Source organism: Lutjanus erythropterus, chromosome 15, assembly GCF_056507025.1.
Source record: "Lutjanus erythropterus isolate fLutEry1 chromosome 15, fLutEry1.hap2, whole genome shotgun sequence".
Taxonomy (NCBI): Eukaryota; Metazoa; Chordata; class Actinopteri; order Lutjaniformes; family Lutjanidae; genus Lutjanus; species Lutjanus erythropterus.
Genome location: NC_139331.1, coordinates 18,932,904 through 18,950,375, shown reverse-complemented (window position 1 = coordinate 18,950,375; position 17,472 = coordinate 18,932,904). Strand labels below are relative to the sequence as shown.

Here is a 17,472-nt window from a genome sequence, read left to right as displayed (position 1 = left end):
ATGAATTTATAAGTTTATGTGCTTTTTGTTTACTGTACTTGTGTGCCACTGGGTGAGAGTCCAACATTGGTTTATAGCCAATATGACAGTAATTTAATTTTCCATCATGCCGTTTTATTCCTGCCACAAATCATAGTCCGATCCAAAGTACGCAATATGTGTGCGTGCCACTCACGTTTTGGCCTAAAGCCTATCTAATACCTTTACCTTTGCTGGAAATCTTTCTTGGCAGTCTCTTTTGACATGAGCTCTTCTCCTGAGTGGTTCAGAGTTCACCATTAAAGAAGTTTTAGCTGCAAACTTAGACTTTCATTTTACTTTGGACTCAAAAATATTCTCAAATTCTGTGGTTTTAACTGTATATCATAGAAGAAAAAGCAGAAAAAAGGTCAGATTTAATTCTCAGATTCTAATTTTTATTACATTGCAGTAGCTCCTTTAACATTATTTTACTTTTCTACATAGGAACCATTCATTTCCAATCTGCACATCCTTGTCACCAGTAGTGGAAGAAATATTTAGATTCTTTACCTAAATAAAAGTAGCAATACTGCAATATGATAATGGTCTTTTAAAAGTCCTGCAGTGAAAAATAAAAAAAAAAACCACCGCCAGGGACAACCCCAGGAGGAGCAGAGGTGAGCGAGGATAAGAATCATGCTAACCCAGCTTGGACTTAGAGCTGCTCATGCTGGCTACTTTCCAGTCAGGAAAATGAAATAGAATAAGCAACAGGAAATCAGAAACCTGTTCCACTGCAGGACGTAACATGCAAGACTGCAGCACGACGAGGGAAGGCCGACTCTGTTTTTATACCAATGATGCTTGTTGCTCAAACACAGTCACATTTGATGGACACTGTTTCCCAGATGATGAACTTTTCATGTGAGGATGTCGACCATGTTATCGTCACCATGTTGTTGCTTCTGTTTACGTTCAACATGACTCAAACTCAAAAAATGCACTGTACATTATTTTTTTGATTGTTATGTTTTCTTTGCTATTTTTATCCTACTCTCTTCTGAATTCAATTATCAATCTGTGTTGCATGTGTGTGTAGCGTGAATGAACTACATATCTAATTTCGTTATGCAACCCTGTGTTGTATAATGATAATAAATTACCTTGGTAACATGACATCTTCATGTTAATGTAGTTAGTAACTTTCCACTACTCTGTGCTGCTGCAGCATAACACGGTTCGTGATAGATCTGCCAGCACCTGCTGCCTATTGGAACATCTCCAAGAAAGAAATGTGACAAGAACCATATTCTGATGAAAATGTTGCTCACTGGGAGTAGTCTGCTTGTTAATTTTAGGAGTTTTTTGGTGTATGGAGAGAAATCTGAGCAATTAGGCAAGCTGGTGACAAGCTGTTCCTGTGGCCGCGGCCGTGATGCTGCTACACCCTGTTGTTCCAAGTTGAGCAATTAGTGGCTATAGGAGCTTGAGATTTGTCACATATGAGTCATTTGCAGTGATGCAGTGGTGTGTGTGTGACAGAGGCAGCAGCAGAGAGCAATGAAGGACACTGAGGTATGGAGCCAGTAATAATAATTAACGTAAGTTCTGACCATCCACTTTTACAGAGGAACAAACAGCAATCCATGTCCGTGTTATTTTACTGCTCTTGGAAAAAGCAGTCTTATGTAACAAAGAGCATCTGCTGAGGTAACCCTTATTAAAACACATTAGTATGTTCATCAACTTGCTGCAGTGCAATTAATCAGCATTTACACACTGACTTATAGTGCTTTTCTTCCTGAGATGCCAAAAGATTTATATAACGTGTAATTACAAAGCCTAACTGTGTGTGTGTGTGTGTGTGTACTCTAACTTAACCCTTTTGTTCGCAGTGACGCACATCGACATTGCAGCTCCCCTTCTTAAGCTGTTATTTACTCTTTTTTTTCCCACCGTTCATAACGCATTATTCACCTGTGTCAACCTGCCCTTTAGAGCTAAACACACACACCCCTACACATAGACATGCACGAATTTTCAAATACAACACAAATGCATGCATATACTTCATAAAGACACTCCCAAATCAGGTTAATTTAACAGTTTTGGAGAAGTGTCTGAACATGTCTGTTGACATTATATCCTCAGGATTTGCACTAAGTGCTATAATTTAGACAGATTTGGGTGTGTGCGCTGCATTCATAGACGGGGCTGCCAATGTACTTCCTGTCCTCGAAACCTAAAAATGACCATCACAGTCTCAACCTAATTCTTGCCTCAGCCAAATCCAAGCATCATGTGACCGTCAAAAAACAGAAATGTCTTTTGTTTGCAAAAATATTCTCACTTTTATGGGCATCCCTAGGAGTTAAGAATAATGCAACAATCCCATTTCCTGCTGGGGGCATTTGCTGCATGTTATTCCTCATCTTTCTCTCATTTCCCCTCATTTCCTGTCATATCTCTACTGTCGCTACCTAATCAAGGCATAAAGCACCCCCAAAAAATACTCTTCCATGTTCTAACTTTTTAAAGAAAAAGAGTTTCTTCAAAGATAGAAGCACAAGAACACAGAGATTCAGTTCATGGATTCATACTTTCTGGAAGGAACAGCAATTCAGTATTAATGAAATTTTATTTTTGGAAACTGTAATCTTCATATATATTTCATAAATCCATATGCTGTATATACTGTGCATTTTTGTGTACTGCACTAGGGTGTGTGTGTGTGTATATTTATATATACTGTGCATTTGACCAGCTGTGACTGGCTATGGCTTATGCTAGCACCTAGTTAGAATGAGATAATTGACAGTGCATCCATTGAAGACATCTCAATTTTCCTTGTAATGAGTATTTATATGATCCTTTCGTGGAACTCAACAATAAGTGGACAGCTACCTAATCTACCTAATAAAGTGTTACCAAATACACTCATGAACAAACGCACAGGCCAGCGCACTGAACCACACAAGCCCAAGACTATCAAAATTCAGTCACAGGTCACATGACCCTCTATGAAAGTAGCTGAGGGGATAAGTCGGCTGCTTTTTGGTAACCAAACACTCCACACACCCACTGACAGTCCACCGTGGCAAAATAAAAGCCCGGCTGTCCTCTCTGAATGGCTGAAGCCTTTATGTAACGGTGTCATTTGGTTCCTCACCACTGAGGCTCATTCACATTCATCGCCAGATCAACTGTAGCCACAAACACCCTCATCATCCCCAGCCCGGCGCAGAGCGCGGACATTGCTACATGGAGGCCTGGGAGAATGAAAGAGATGAACGGATTTAATGGATGGATGTCATCTGCCGGAGACAGCGTGAATATGGGCATATGCTGGTCTTTGTGTATGTGTGGGTGGGTAGGCTGCAGGTGGGTGGGCTGACTGAGGGAGCGTGTGTGTGTGTTTGTACTACAACTTTAATATCCTGCACCTCAAAACCCCTTTGGCACTGCAGTGAACCCCTTCCTGTCCTTTCACGAAATGGCCCTCTAGTGTGTAAATGTGTGTGTATGAGTCAATGCTGGCTTTGGCACCAGTGACAGTGCCACTAGTGGGTTACATAACGTACTAATACACACACACACACACATAGGGAGGCAATAAACACCCAGCTTGAGTATTGTGGAGCCTCCTCTTGTTCAGGGCCCAAACGCAACCAGCCTGTTAATCCAGAAGGGAACGAGGGCCAGATAGGAAAATCACTGGGTGGACCTGTTGTTAGTTCTTTCTTCCTCTCTCCTGATCTTCTCTCAACACCTCTCCTTCATTTCATTCAAGTCTGGGCTATGACCGCAGATGCAGGCACAAGGGCAGTTCTTACATCCCATCGGAGGTAACGTCTTCTTCATCATCGCTTTTAATCCTCTCCTGTTTTAGTTCTTATGACTTGACTGAAAATGCAAAGTAGGTGCTCATCCTTCAGAACTTAAAATCAGTCTCCTCGTGTACATCTGTGCAAAAGTTTTCAAGGACAACCCTTGTCTCTCTTTGCTAGCACATGCTTTCCCTTTGTTTGTGGTATTTGGGAAAGCAGTATGTGAGATTTTTGGCGCGTGATGCTTTCAAGTACTGACAAGAGACGTCTGTATTCCACGTGGAGTGCTACTGTAGTGTCACTGGTGACATATTGTAGATTAAATGCCTCTTGAAGGATGGCAGCACTGCAACCTGCGCTGTCTCAAGGAGAAATGTCTTTTTTTCCTAACAAATTGTTGTCGATGGTGCAGCGAGGGAGAGGAGAGTCAGACACCTTGAGAGAATTTAGGAAGTACTTGATATACCCTTTGTCTCTCTCTCTCTACGTATCTTTGTTTTGGAAAGCATGTCTGTTGGTTTTTGTGATTTAAGCAGGCATTTGATATGAATACACATCCACACAAGGGGGACATTTTGGATTAGCAGGACAGTGACAGTGTCCTGATGTTTCTAACAGTGTAGAAGTGTTTCTATGAGTGCAGAGAGCTCAAACCCAAATTTCTGCAAGAGTCCATCTAGTTCACATTCATTTACCTGTGCATGTGTGTGTGTGTGTGTGTGTGAGTGTTCTGTCAGTCTCTCTGCAGGTTAGATTTTGCCTCTAGTTCCTGTGTGTGTGTGTGTGTGTATGTGTGTATGCATGCATGTGCATGTGTGCTGTCAGACTCCCTGCAGGTTTGTTTTGCCCTCCAGCTCTGCGTGTCTCTGTGTGAAAATGTGTGTGCGTGTATGTGTGAGTGTGATTGTGAATGTGTGTGCATCAGGTGGCTATGGGGGACAGATTAATAATAGATTTGACCTGAGTTAAGGGAGAGACAGAGACAGCAGAAAAAAAAGTTGAGGCTATATTTAAAAACTGCAGAGTCACACAATGACTTTCTCTAAGAGAAGCCGGGGGTCAGGAGCAAAGGAATACACTCTTTCTCTCTCACATGCTCACACACACATATAGAGCCTATTCTTGAGTCATTTGTGAATAAGCCTTAATTGCTACTTGTCTTTAGCGCTGCATTTTCACAGTCTAATAACAATTATCTTCAGTGCTGCTGTAGCACAAAAGTGTGAATGTAGGAAAAATGTGACGCACGCTGTGACTTCATATACATTTCTTTTATTTTGATGACCTCTTGGCCCTCAGGCCTTCTTCAAGATTGACCATCACTGTAGAAACAAAAGCACTGTTATACTATGGATGAGAGCAGTCATACGTCATGTCTCTGCCTTGAGAACGACCACACCGCCCTTTGGGTGAAAACAAGCACTTTAAAAGCAGCCGGTCAGTACGTGTGACAGTGGTAAACACTTCATTACACGTTAGTTAATTATCTTACTGAGTGAATGACGTGTGCGCAGATTGTGCCTGTAGATCAAAGTGAGGCAGTAAAAAGTCTTAGTGATGGAGTAACTTAAGTTTTTACAATGAAATATGGCCTTACCATAAAACACCTGCTTTTAGAATGGAGTTTGGTTCAACGATACTAAAACAGCAGAATAAAGCAACTTAACGATATAAAAAGTGACAGATGTCAGTAATACATTACCTGATGATTCAGTTAACGTAGGTGTATATGTCAGGTTCGTCCACTTTGATAGAGGCACACACTATTTCTTTATTTTTTCAGTGTAACACGACTGATTGTGGATCAGCAAAGCTGTGGCATAATAGCTCACCTGCGCTGGCCATAGGATTTGGACACCTCAGAGCTAAAAAGCAATAAGTTTGATCAATTTTTGCATTTAAAATGGCAAAGATGTCAGAATTTATATGTACTGCTAGTCAAATTAGAGTGGTTGTCTTCACTCAGAAAGGGGAGCAAAGTACCCAGGCTGGTCGCTCTTATCGATGTACCTCACCCCACTTCAATCAAGAGACCCTCAGCCAATCACAACTTTAACCAACCACTAGCAGGAGCTTCAGCCAATCATGTCATTTCAAACAAAATGACAAGAACCACTTCTCACACATATGGAAATTAAAGTTATTGAGTGTGTTCAAAACTGTTAAAGATACATAAATTTACAATGGATATCCAACAGATATACAGAAAAATTAAATGTCAGCTCTGGATGAACATCATAAACGTCATTTAAAAAGGCACATTAGAGAAAACACAAACATCAATCTATATTTAATCCATGAGATGACAATACTGTTCCCTTGTGGAAAGTAAAACCTCCTCCTGGGGTGAGCGATACCTTCTCAATTCAAATATATCTTAGAGAAGAAATAGGGCAATTGAATTCATCAAAATGTGCTGCTACTGAATAATTCATGTTTTTGCATCTAATAATGCTTCTGTGTTCAGCAAAGTGAGTTTTTAGTGCTCTACTCATCATTCAACTTCCAACATATGACTTACAAAAAGGGCAAATGAGAAGATAAATGACTGACTTAATGTGACATGAAATAATTCCTTCTATTGGGATCGCTTCACCACAAAATCATAGTATAGCTCGCCACTAAATGCGTGACTGGAAAGTCTTTGGTTTGATTCCGTATGTATTGAAACAGAGTAGAAGTTCTCTGAAATGATTATGGTTAAAAACATTAAAAGATTTTCATCTGCCCTGCACCTGCCCAGTTCAGTGCTTTCCCATACTGTTTCTTTTCATTTGTTCTCTTTGTTCCCTACTCTCTCACACACCCTCAAGAGGCAAAAATCAGTGAAACGTGTGTGAACATGCATGAAATAGTTGGGAGAGTCGTTCATCAAGACAATTGGTTAATTTAAATGGCTCACACTTCCTGGTAGCTCCCAACTTTGAATTGGAGTGAACTCTGTGAATTTCCAAATCCAGGTTACCTTTTAATACCAAGCTCAGTGGGTGAGTGACCTCGCTGAGTGGAAAAAACCTGCCTCCTGGTGAAGATGAAACAGAGGGAATTTTTTTTAAAAACAAAGGCTTGCATTGCAACAATAAGGCAGTTTTTTGACTTAAGGTGATGTTAAAAGATCAAAAATATGATCATAGTGATGCAGGTTGGTTGCAATAAACAAGCGCCACCCTATTTTCCTCAATTATGATTGACTGTCTCCCCACTGAGAGGCGGGACTTAAGTTTCAACCAAACATTTGATGAGTTTTTTGGATGAGCACTGTTTTCTTTTAATCTCTCCTCTCTACTTTTTTTTTTTTACAAGGTTAATTTAATTGATTGTTCATTTTACGGCACAATGTTATATAATAAGATGCTAGCTGAAGTTTTCTTTATGCTACTCAAAAAAAACTTACACAAAAACTATATACAGCAAATAGATAACTAAATAATACATAACAAAAATAAAACTATTTTTCCTGGTGCACTTCAGGAGTCTCACAGCCTCAGGAAAGAGGTACAATTTCTATTGGAGGACTAAGTATTTAAGCTTTATATTATATTTGTGTGGTGCCATGTGTGCTGTGTTCTTGTAAATAAAAATATTAAACACAGGAATGACAGAAACTATAAGACACTGTTATGTCAATTATTAGAGTACATCTGTACTTATGCCAACCCTGCATAAGTCTGTGCTCCACTTTGGTCACTGCAGCCAAAAATGTCTGGACAGCTCTGCAGATTAAGTCTAATTTACTTCACAAGCACATAAAATAACCATTTGGCTCAAAAATCCATCAGTTTCACGTGTTTACATTTTTTAACCATTCCATTCCGGTTGCAGAAATAGAAACATAAATTACTTAGAAATTACTCTTGTTCATTTTGTAATTAAATAAAAGTTAGGTCCTTGTTTTGTCAATGATCTAAAAAGGTAGGAGCTTATAAAGACCATGTGAAGGCAGCAGCATGTAATACCCCCCGCCCTGAGGAAAACTCATGAAACCAACCATGCATGAAACACAAAACTGTGGAGTGGAAGGAAACAGAGGCGGGACGTCTCCGACTCCGCCCTGCAAAGAAAAAAATCTTGCGGATGAAAGTCTCCAAGAAGAGGAATGCGGTGTAGTTCGATTACCTGCCTACCATCTGAGGAGCCTTAACCTTCTTCCTCTCTTCTTGTTGTGGATTAGAAAACAAAGCATCCATATGAAAGACAAAACGACCGCTTTGACGTGTAAGTAGGCTACATATTCCTTTGACATCACCACCGAGGGTTTTTTTTCCATTCGGAAGAAATCTTTATGATATCCCTATAATGGAAACTATGGATCGATAATAATTTTATTGTGGGATTTAATGGTACGTCTGCGTTTACCAGCCGGTTGTGATTTTTATTCTTATGTCAGAGGGAAGCTAAAGCTCCCAGCCCACTTTCTTTCTGTCTGGTTGGGAAGAAAGAGCTGGCAGACATACTTGGGGGGCGCTCCATTCACCCCATAATCCAGTGACCTGGATTTATTATGCCTTTCGTTATCTATGGAAATTCCTCGCTGGTAGACCGGTTGGGGGGTCTGCTAAAAGTGCCAGAGAAAACTTGGCAACTCTCTTTTGCAACTTGTTGAGCTCTGGAGCTGCAGGCAGCGACATGAGAACTCCTTCAGATCTGAAAGGTTTGTTTGTGTTCTGTGGAAACTCAGTCTTGAGTGGGGTTTTTGGATAGGTAGCCTTGAATTATACATGTTTGTGGGGGTTTTTTTTTACGTAAGACTGTGTAAATTGCTTCTAATTGTATTTATTGTGCAGGAAAATTGCAGTTTTTGTTCTGTCTTTTTCATTTATATAAACTGTTTTGCAAACTTTGCTGCACCAAAAATACTTGAATTTGGATTTTCTTTTTTTTACGCACGGCAATCAATATCTCTTTAAAATCGGCTTTTCCTTCATAAGTGATACCGTCTTACATACTTTCGTTCCACTCAGGGGTGTAGATAAAACTTGAACCAGGTGCCTTACATAATCACGCCTGGCTGAGCCCGTCTGCTCTGCTGTTTGGTGCCAGCGCACGAAACGCAGCGCAAAGTGGCACTTTTCCACTTTATTTCACTCTGATCATGACTTTGAAGTGTTTTGGCTGCTTCCGAGAGGCTTAAAACAGATTGCGGGTTTGATCTAACTCTTTCTCTTTTTTTTCGTTTGAGCTGGATGCATTCAGGAGTTTCTCTCAGTCTGTACTTTTCCACTAGCAGCGTCTTTTTCTTGGCACCGGGCCTCCCTCGGCTCAGGCTCTCCCCTCTCGTCTTTTGTATACCGAGGGGAACCTGCGTCACTCCCGGCCGTTTTAATTGAGAAACAGCCAAACAGGGAAGCTGATAGGGCTGATTAAGAGGCTATCAGATTATTTGTACGGGACCAAATTGCAAAGGATTGGATGGAGAGCATGGATACAGTGTTACAAAAATAACCAGGAGCTCGAAGAATAAGAGCACCCTCTTGCACTGTTTCATTTCATGTTCATACATTTACAATCTGCAGTTTATTCTGTACTCCTGCAACATTAAGAGACACCACATGTTATTTAGTGGACACATCTGGATGTCATTAGTCTATAAAATTTGTTTCACGGCTCTGTGTAAACTAAATTCTATGTTGTCTTTTCTTCTTCTTTTTTCTCTCTGTCAGTTTCAGACCATGTGACGCAAAGTTTCTATGGTATTGTACAAACATATGTACAAATAGTACAACCCGGCCTTTCACTGAGTGGTGGTGCTAAAGATTTTTTTTTCCTTGGTTTTTCCTATGTTTTTGACGCAAGCACCCTTTGAGGTGCGGCTATGACACGGTGGGAGCGCAACGGCCTGTGATTGGTTGAAAACGGATCATACATCTTCTCAGTTAGCAGGAAGAAATGTTTCCAGAGGATCACGCCCACCTGGGGTGTGGGTGTGAGTCTGGGGGGGAGCTCCTCCCCCCTCTTCCTCCTGTTATAAAACTAGAGCCAAAGGCAAGATAGTTATATTTTGGCTTTGGGCTGTTGACGAGTGCAGAGCCACATCATGACGATCAAAACAGAAACAGAGAAGCCTGTCATGACTTACTCGAAAACTAGGGGGCTTGTGGCGTTAGTCACCGGTATGGAATCACAGCTGGATGCTTTAATCTGATTCTTCTTGACATGGATGCACATCGTTTTGCTTTTCATTTAAAGAAGTCTAAACTTTATTTTTGTGCCTTTTCTGCCTTGTGTTGCAGCTTTCATGAAACAGAGGAGGATGGGGCTGAACGACTTCATTCAGAGGCTCGCCACAAACTCCTACGCCTGCAAGCAGTGAGTACCATCTGACTCATGTTATTGTTCTGCATTCACTGGAGGACAAAAACACTGGGAAATGCAATGAGAAATGACAGTTCTCTGTCCTTAGAGGAAACTTTGTTAAGTCATTTGACTTTCAGATAAGCTGATTCACTGATTCCTTGGTATTAGATGAACTGAGTATGAACTGTTTGCTTTTTTTTTTTACAGTCCTGAAGTTCAGTCCATTCTGAACTTGAGTCCACCTCAGGATGCTGAGCTCATGAACGCAAACCCCTCTCCTCCTGTAAGTACATTAGCATCAAACTTCAATTGTTGACAATGTGCACTGTAAAAATAAGCTTAATAACTTATGTTCAACCAACAATTCTTCAGTCTTACATTACAAAAACTTTTGAGTTCCTTTTACTTTTTTCCTGTTTGACAAGTCAGGTCTTCATTTCACACATAAAAAAGAAGGGTCTCAGGAGAATTTTATCTCTCACACAATGCATGCTGGGAAGTCTGCTAGTATGTTGATCATGTTAGTTTAGAAACTTAATTTAATGAGTTGACTGAACTCTATACAGTGCATTAATTCAACTCATCATTTCAAGTCAAAAGACTTTTAGGTTAGAAGAACGCATGTTTCTGAAGTTCTGAGGTTTTCTGAAGATGAATAAATCCTGCTGCTACTAGACATTTTAAGTTTATTTAACTTGAATAAATGAATCTTGTTTATTTATATTAAGCTAATGAAAAAAGATTAGTTGATTCCACTAAATTCCTGCATGATTTTATAGTATGCGCAGAAATACACACACATATCCTCTGTTTACATTTTGTGGTTGATATTATGACTCCAATGTCCTCATCCTGTTCTCCCTCGCTCCCCCTCTCACAGCCCAGTCCATCCCAACAGATCAACCTCGGTCCATCTTCCAACCCCTCAGCCAAACCCAGCGACTTCCACTTTCTCAAGGTGATCGGCAAGGGCAGCTTCGGCAAAGTGCTGCTCGCACGACATCGCACAGATGACCAGTTTTACGCAGTCAAAGTCTTACAGAAAAAGGCCATCTTGAAGAAGAAGGAGGTAAATGCACACACAGACACGCAAAAGCACACGCACAACAAAAGGTGTCACCTCGTTGACCTTTCTAATCCTTCTCTCTTTGTGTTCCTCAGGAAAAACACATCATGTCAGAGAGGAATGTGCTGCTAAAGAATGTCAAGCACCCGTTCTTGGTGGGCCTGCACTACTCTTTCCAAACGGCGGACAAGCTCTACTTCATCTTGGACTACATCAACGGAGGAGAGGTGAGTTACTGGCTGAATTACCGCCAAAAAAAGATCAAGAGATGAAGCTGAGATGATAGAAGAGGAGGGAGAAGCTGGGCTATTTAAGGAAGGAGCTAAAGATGAATGAATAAGGCAGGAGGGAATTTTAAAGATGGATATAGTTGGAGAAGTTTTAAAGGAATAATAAAGCACCAGAATCTGAGATAAAGATGAGGCAGAAATGCAGACAGACAGAGGGGATATCCTGTCATGAGAAACAGAATAGAAGCTGCTGCTCTCCGTCTTTTTTTTCTCTTTCTTTCTCGAAAGGAAACACCTCTCAGGAAATCACGGGGTGGGTAAGGGCAGCGGGAGAGACTCAGGGGCCAAAATTAGCAGTGCCATTCAGACTCAGCGTGTGTCTAATCGAGCTAATTTCCTGTGATTGTTGGACGAGTAAAGACAGAGCTGATTAAATATGGGTCTTGTCAGGAAACAGGATGCATTTACTCTCCGTCTCCCCTTTCTCTTTTCTTCCCCTCTTTTTTCCCTCTATCCTCTGCGGCTCTCTCGCTCCACCTTTGGCCCTCATTTCATCTGTCTTTCCCTTGTCAAACTTTTTAAGCTCTCACCTTCCTGCCTCTTCATTTCCTCCCACCCGGTTTCCTGTCTGTCCCTGTATCCATCTTTTTTGTACTCTCAGTCTCTCTCCTTCTAATTTTCCATCTCTGCTCATGAGATTTTGTAGACAATTTTTAACATAACCATAAATTTTAGGTTGTTTCAATAACTTTTTTTTCCCCTGTTTTCCCTGTCTTCCAGTTGTTCTACCACCTACAGCGAGAGCGCTGCTTCCTCGAGCCCAGAGCCAGGTTCTATGCGGCCGAGATCGCCAGTGCGCTAGGCTACCTCCACTCACTCAACATCGTCTACAGAGACCTGAAGCCGGAGAACATCCTGCTGGACTCACAGGGACACATCATTCTCACAGATTTTGGCCTGTGCAAGGAGAACATCGAGCCCAACGGGACCACGTCGACCTTCTGCGGTACGCCGGAGGTAAGGACAAAATATCCCATGGTGATTCAGAACTCACTGTGACAGTGCTCTTTAATGTTCAGTAATTAACCACTTCTCCCTGTCTTTCTCTTTCCACAGTATTTAGCTCCTGAGGTTCTACACAAGCAGCCATATGACAGGACGGTAGACTGGTGGTGTTTAGGAGCTGTTCTCTATGAGATGCTCTATGGTCTGGTGAGTAACATTCACTTCTAATTTACATAATATTACCAGCAAAACCAGGTTTAAAATGAGTAAATCCCCATTTTTTAAATTAAGCAGAGCTCTATTGTACAATTAAAATTAATCTCTGTTAATAAATCCAAGGTTATAGATGATATTAAATGGAGCTTAATCAATATGAAGATACTTGCATACCCAAATTAAGATAAGGAAATTAATAATAAAGTTTTGGCTGTTCTGTATTCCTCAACAAAATGTGACATTGTTTGCTAGCTAAAAGGTAGTTAGCCTAGTTAGCCTACCATGTTGGCTTAGAAGAGAAGCTCTAATTTCTCCTCCTTTGAGGAAAATTTAACTTAACTTTCATTTTAAGATAGTTTTAAAGTTTGGTGCAACATAATTTGAATTTGAAACATGATTTAAGTGGGTTTAAAAATGAATCCTTGTTGGTCCGATAATAAAGTCCCAGTTCTTATCTCTGAATTTATGCATGATTTGAAATGATAAGATCAGTGTTCATCATGTGGTTTTCTCGCTCCTTGATGTTGTTGCCAAGATGCTAATCAGTTCTTTTTGTCCCTCCCCAGCCTCCGTTCTACAGTCGTAACACAGCAGAGATGTATGACAACATCCTGAACAAGCCGCTGCAGCTGAAACCCAACATTTCCAATGCAGCTAGACACCTGCTGGAGGGTCTGCTGCAGAAGGACCGGACCAAGAGGCTGGGCTGTGCAGAGGATTTTGTAAGTGTTTGGTTGTGATGTGATTGGGTGTGCCTGTATATCTGTATGTATATTAACATATGCTGTATGTTAAAGGACATTATTTAATTATTTGTTATATGTGTCTCTTCACAGATTGAAATTAAGAACCACATATTCTTCTCTCCCATCAACTGGGATGAACTCAACGCCAAGAAGATCACCCCTCCATTCAACCCCAACGTGGTATGTTCCTTTTTATGTAATTTTTATAATTTTCCACAGTATAGTAGCCAAAGTTCACAAAGTCAGTGTTTACATTTACATAACTAGATCAAGAGGACATAACATCCTCAGTGTGAATTAAAACATGTCCAATTATGGCGAGGTATTTTTACCATTACAGCTTGACTAATCCGTACTTGTCTCCCTTGTTCTTCCCTCCTCCTCCCCCCTCAGACGGGACCCAACGACCTGCGGCACTTTGATCCAGAGTTCACAGACGAGCCGGTGCCCAGCTCCATCGGCTGTTCTCCAGACAGTGCGCTCGTCACGGCCAGCATCAAAGAGGCTGCCGAGGCCTTTGTGGGCTTCTCCTACGCCCCGTCTATGGACTCCTACCTATAGGATTTAAACACAGGCACTCAATACGGACACCAATTCAGACTTGAACCGTGGTCTGTCCATGGACTTGCATCTTGACCCCACCTTACATTTCCCATCAGGATGATGGATATTTCGGAAACCAACCCTCTGCATCTGCAAAGAATTTCTACATCTGTACTAAGTTGCCATAATCTGTCCAACTCTTGAATGCGTTTAAGAAGACTTGCTACAAGAGGATGTCTGCGATACTTAAATGACTCATTGGGTTCGAAATCCTCCATCTGACCCCGAGTTACCAACGCACAAATTGTTCAACCTACTACAACAGACACAAACGCTCTGCAGCCTTCAGTTGCCCATCTCATACCTGTTAGTGGAGGTCCTTTGCACATAGCTCAGGCAGCTTAAAAGCCCACGTTGACCCTGAAGCCACAACCGACAAGCACACACACACACCAAATTCCAACTTTTCTCAAAAGAGGAAGGCTGGACCGTACTGTACCAGCCCTGGCAAGGATTCCCATCTCCATCTATGTAGCAAAACAACTTCCCTCTTTTGAGATTCTGTCTAACCCCCCCGTGGGGACCTACAACCTGTTGAGTTTGAGTAGCTTGGAGGTGACATTCATTTTGGTGCTTTAGTTTCTTCTCATTTACTTTCACGTGAGTTTGAAAAGGGAGTCATTTGAAGCTGAATGTTACAGAGGGGGATGTTTTATTATTTTTTTTCTCTCAAATGTGCCTTTATTTTTTTTCTCTCCATCAGAGACTCGCATCTTTTGGGTTTCGTCTGCGTCGACCCTAATGTCTCCACTCCTTCCACACCTGACTGCAGGTGGGAGGTTTTTTTTTCAAGTCACCACGGAGGAACGATGTAGCTGTTATTTAATACACATGTTCTGTCTTTAACACGTGAGACGTAGGAACTCAAAGGATGTTTCGTGTCTTCATTTTGCACATAAAACAATAACGGTAATGCTGATCGAGAGAGAGAAAGAGAGCACGCTGCTGCTAGGTGAGAAAGAGAGTGATGATGTGTTCGAGAAATGTTCGTGTAGTTCTGCTTGCCAACCATGTCCCCCTCATATAGTCTTCCATTCGCCTCACAATAATGTAACGGCGGCCTTCAGCCGAGCTGACGACATCGAAACTGAACATTCCATTTTAATATTGCTGTAATGCAGTTTGACGGTATTTAAGTTTGTTTGTATATTTGGAGTCATGTGTACTAGTTTTAATGTATATTGAACAAAAAATGACTAAAGGTATGCTTAAATATGTATATGTAACAATTCATGTTCAATGTACTGTAAATTGTAAAATTGTTTAAGATTTATGTGACCATGTTTGGTTTGCAATAAAAGTTTAACTTTATTACACCTTAAAAGCTTGTTTTTAATTATTGGTAAGAGCTGCAAATATGCATTTTTTTTTATTTCAGCTTCTCAGATGTGAATATTTCCTGGTTTCTTTCGTCCTCTCTGACAGTAAACTGAATATTATTGGATTGTTGACAAAACAAGACATTTGAGGACATCACCTTGGGCTATGTTAAACAGTGCTAAACATTTTTTTTACCATTTAATCAACTTATCGATCAATCAAGAAAATGATTGACAGATTAATCAACAATGAAAATAATCAGTTTCAGCCCTATACATGTACATTAAATATCTTAATTCTGGGGTTTCCTTTAGTCTGAAGTATGCAGATCATTTTTACATCATCTTGTCTTGACTTTCCCAGTGAAAATCCAACAGTGTCTTTAGAAAATAAGCACATCAAGTATATAGAATAAAAATGTCAAGAATGAAGATCAAATAGTCCTGGTTTTACAGGGCTTGAGCTAGTGACCACTGCCACATGTCCCACATAACTGAAGAACGGACTTTACCCCCCGCCATGCGTCAGCAACCTTACACAACAATGGTGGTGACGTCCAAGTGTGTGTGTGTGCGTGTGTGTGTGTGTGTGTGAATTGATCTGTTTGCGGGCAAATTATTGACCAATGAGGCCACTCCAGGTCAAACAATATTAATGAACCCAATCCATCAGAGCAGCTTTACAGTGCAATACAGGAGCATTGATAGTTGAAGCAAAAGCTACAATTGATTGAAATGACAGTAGACCTTTTTTTATAGCTGCCATTTTACATGAAATGCTATCAGTCACACTAATTAAGGTTCTGGGACAGTAGTACAGAAACTTCATATCTTAAGTCTTATGATAGGAAGACCAAATCTAAGGTAGGACTTTTCCTGATTTGGTATTACAGAACCAAATCCTACTACTTTGTTACTGTCAGGGTTTTTCTCATTGAAACATGCTGAAACATGCATCAAACATGCCAAAAATGTAACAAAAACAATGATATGGGTAAACCTTTAATATATTTACTGTAATAAATCATAAAATGATTGCGATATGTCATAAAGGAAATGTGAATTTGAAAAACCAACCACTCACCCCCTGCCATGTCCCCCTTTAACATACTTATTGTATGTCAAGTAGGAATAATATAAATAATGTTTTGTCTTCGATATAATTACAGCAGGTTGGCGTGTTGGTGAGGGAGAATGTCCCTCTGCTGGAGTTCAAGGTTGAGTCCATGGTTCACTGAGTCTGTGGGTCTTTAAGAAGGACACTAGATGTCTAACAGATCCAGGGGCTTATTGTGTGGGTGACCTCTGACCTCTAACTTCCTGGGAAGAGGGTAAAGCGAAAAAGGAATTTCTCCACAAAGATTTACATATTAAGAGGACTGCAGGAAAGGTGTCCTGGTGGAAACTCATAAAGACTTTAACTCTCTGGACTCCAGCCAACAGTTTGATGTTGTTGGTCTGAAAAGTTGTTTGAAAAGTCAGTGAATCCAGTTCACACACGGGTCTATCAACGGACATATAAATAGGGAAAAATATATTATTTGCAGTCACTACAGAACACCAGTGGTCTTCAGAATTATACAATCCTAATAACATATTTTTTTTTGGAGCTGCTGTTTATCTAAAATGATTATCAACACAAAGAAACGACAGACTCCTCAGATCACCATCTTCCACTGCACTCTTTGTGTCTATACTGAGACAGGAGTTTTTACCACCACCGTCTTCCTCATTATTTACCACTGGTCTGAGTTTTTGGAGAGGGTAAAAACAGTTATTTATTGCTGATTAACCCTCATAATAAAGATATCAGAATCAATTTAAAAAGAACGCTGGTTACAGTGTGAATTATTTTGGATATTATCAGATTACTGTGTGATCATTTTTTAGCTCACATGTACTTTACAGTCACTGTCTGTTGTAAAATTGTCTCAGGCTTGAGATGTGATCTCCAGATCAGCTCAGCAGTCATAGTCATGCACTGCCACCTGCTGGCCAAGCCTCAAACTGATAAAGTAAACCATTTTCTCATACTTACACTGTCTGAGTTTGCCAGAACTCAGGCAACAAATATCAACTACAGAGACTGTGCTTCAGTTAGTTACTGTCCTAAACGATGTCTAATAGACAGAGGGCATTTAGGTATAGACATATGGGGCTGATATAAAGAGACAAAAAAAAGTTGAGGCAGAAGAGGAAGAAGAG

At 40.6% G+C, this 17,472-nt stretch overlaps 1 protein-coding gene across 5 annotated transcripts in view; it reads left to right on the top strand.

The window, feature by feature from the left end:
• sgk1 (serum/glucocorticoid regulated kinase 1) overlaps positions 1 to 15,272 on the top strand; it is a 48,430-nt gene extending 33,158 nt beyond the window's left edge. The window contains exons 1-10 of one of the 5 annotated variants that reach the window (XM_084736835.1): positions 3,788 to 3,806; positions 10,019 to 10,094; positions 10,290 to 10,365; positions 10,963 to 11,151; positions 11,244 to 11,375; positions 12,159 to 12,395; positions 12,495 to 12,590; positions 13,166 to 13,321; positions 13,436 to 13,525; positions 13,739 to 15,272. In XM_084736835.1, the coding sequence (XP_084592961.1) occupies positions 10,024 to 10,094; positions 10,290 to 10,365; positions 10,963 to 11,151; positions 11,244 to 11,375; positions 12,159 to 12,395; positions 12,495 to 12,590; positions 13,166 to 13,321; positions 13,436 to 13,525; positions 13,739 to 13,906 (1,215 nt within the window). In that variant the 5' untranslated portion in view covers positions 3,788 to 3,806; positions 10,019 to 10,023 and the 3' untranslated portion in view covers positions 13,907 to 15,272. Of the gene's footprint in view, positions 1 to 3,787; positions 3,807 to 7,845; positions 8,004 to 8,080; positions 8,440 to 9,489; positions 9,899 to 10,018; positions 10,095 to 10,289; positions 10,366 to 10,962; positions 11,152 to 11,243; positions 11,376 to 12,158; positions 12,396 to 12,494; positions 12,591 to 13,165; positions 13,322 to 13,435; positions 13,526 to 13,738 lie in introns of those variants that run through there. The other 4 variants (XM_084736833.1, XM_084736836.1, XM_084736834.1 and 1 more) reach the window with 4 other exon arrangements.
• Positions 15,273 to 17,472: the final 2,200 nt, after the last annotated feature.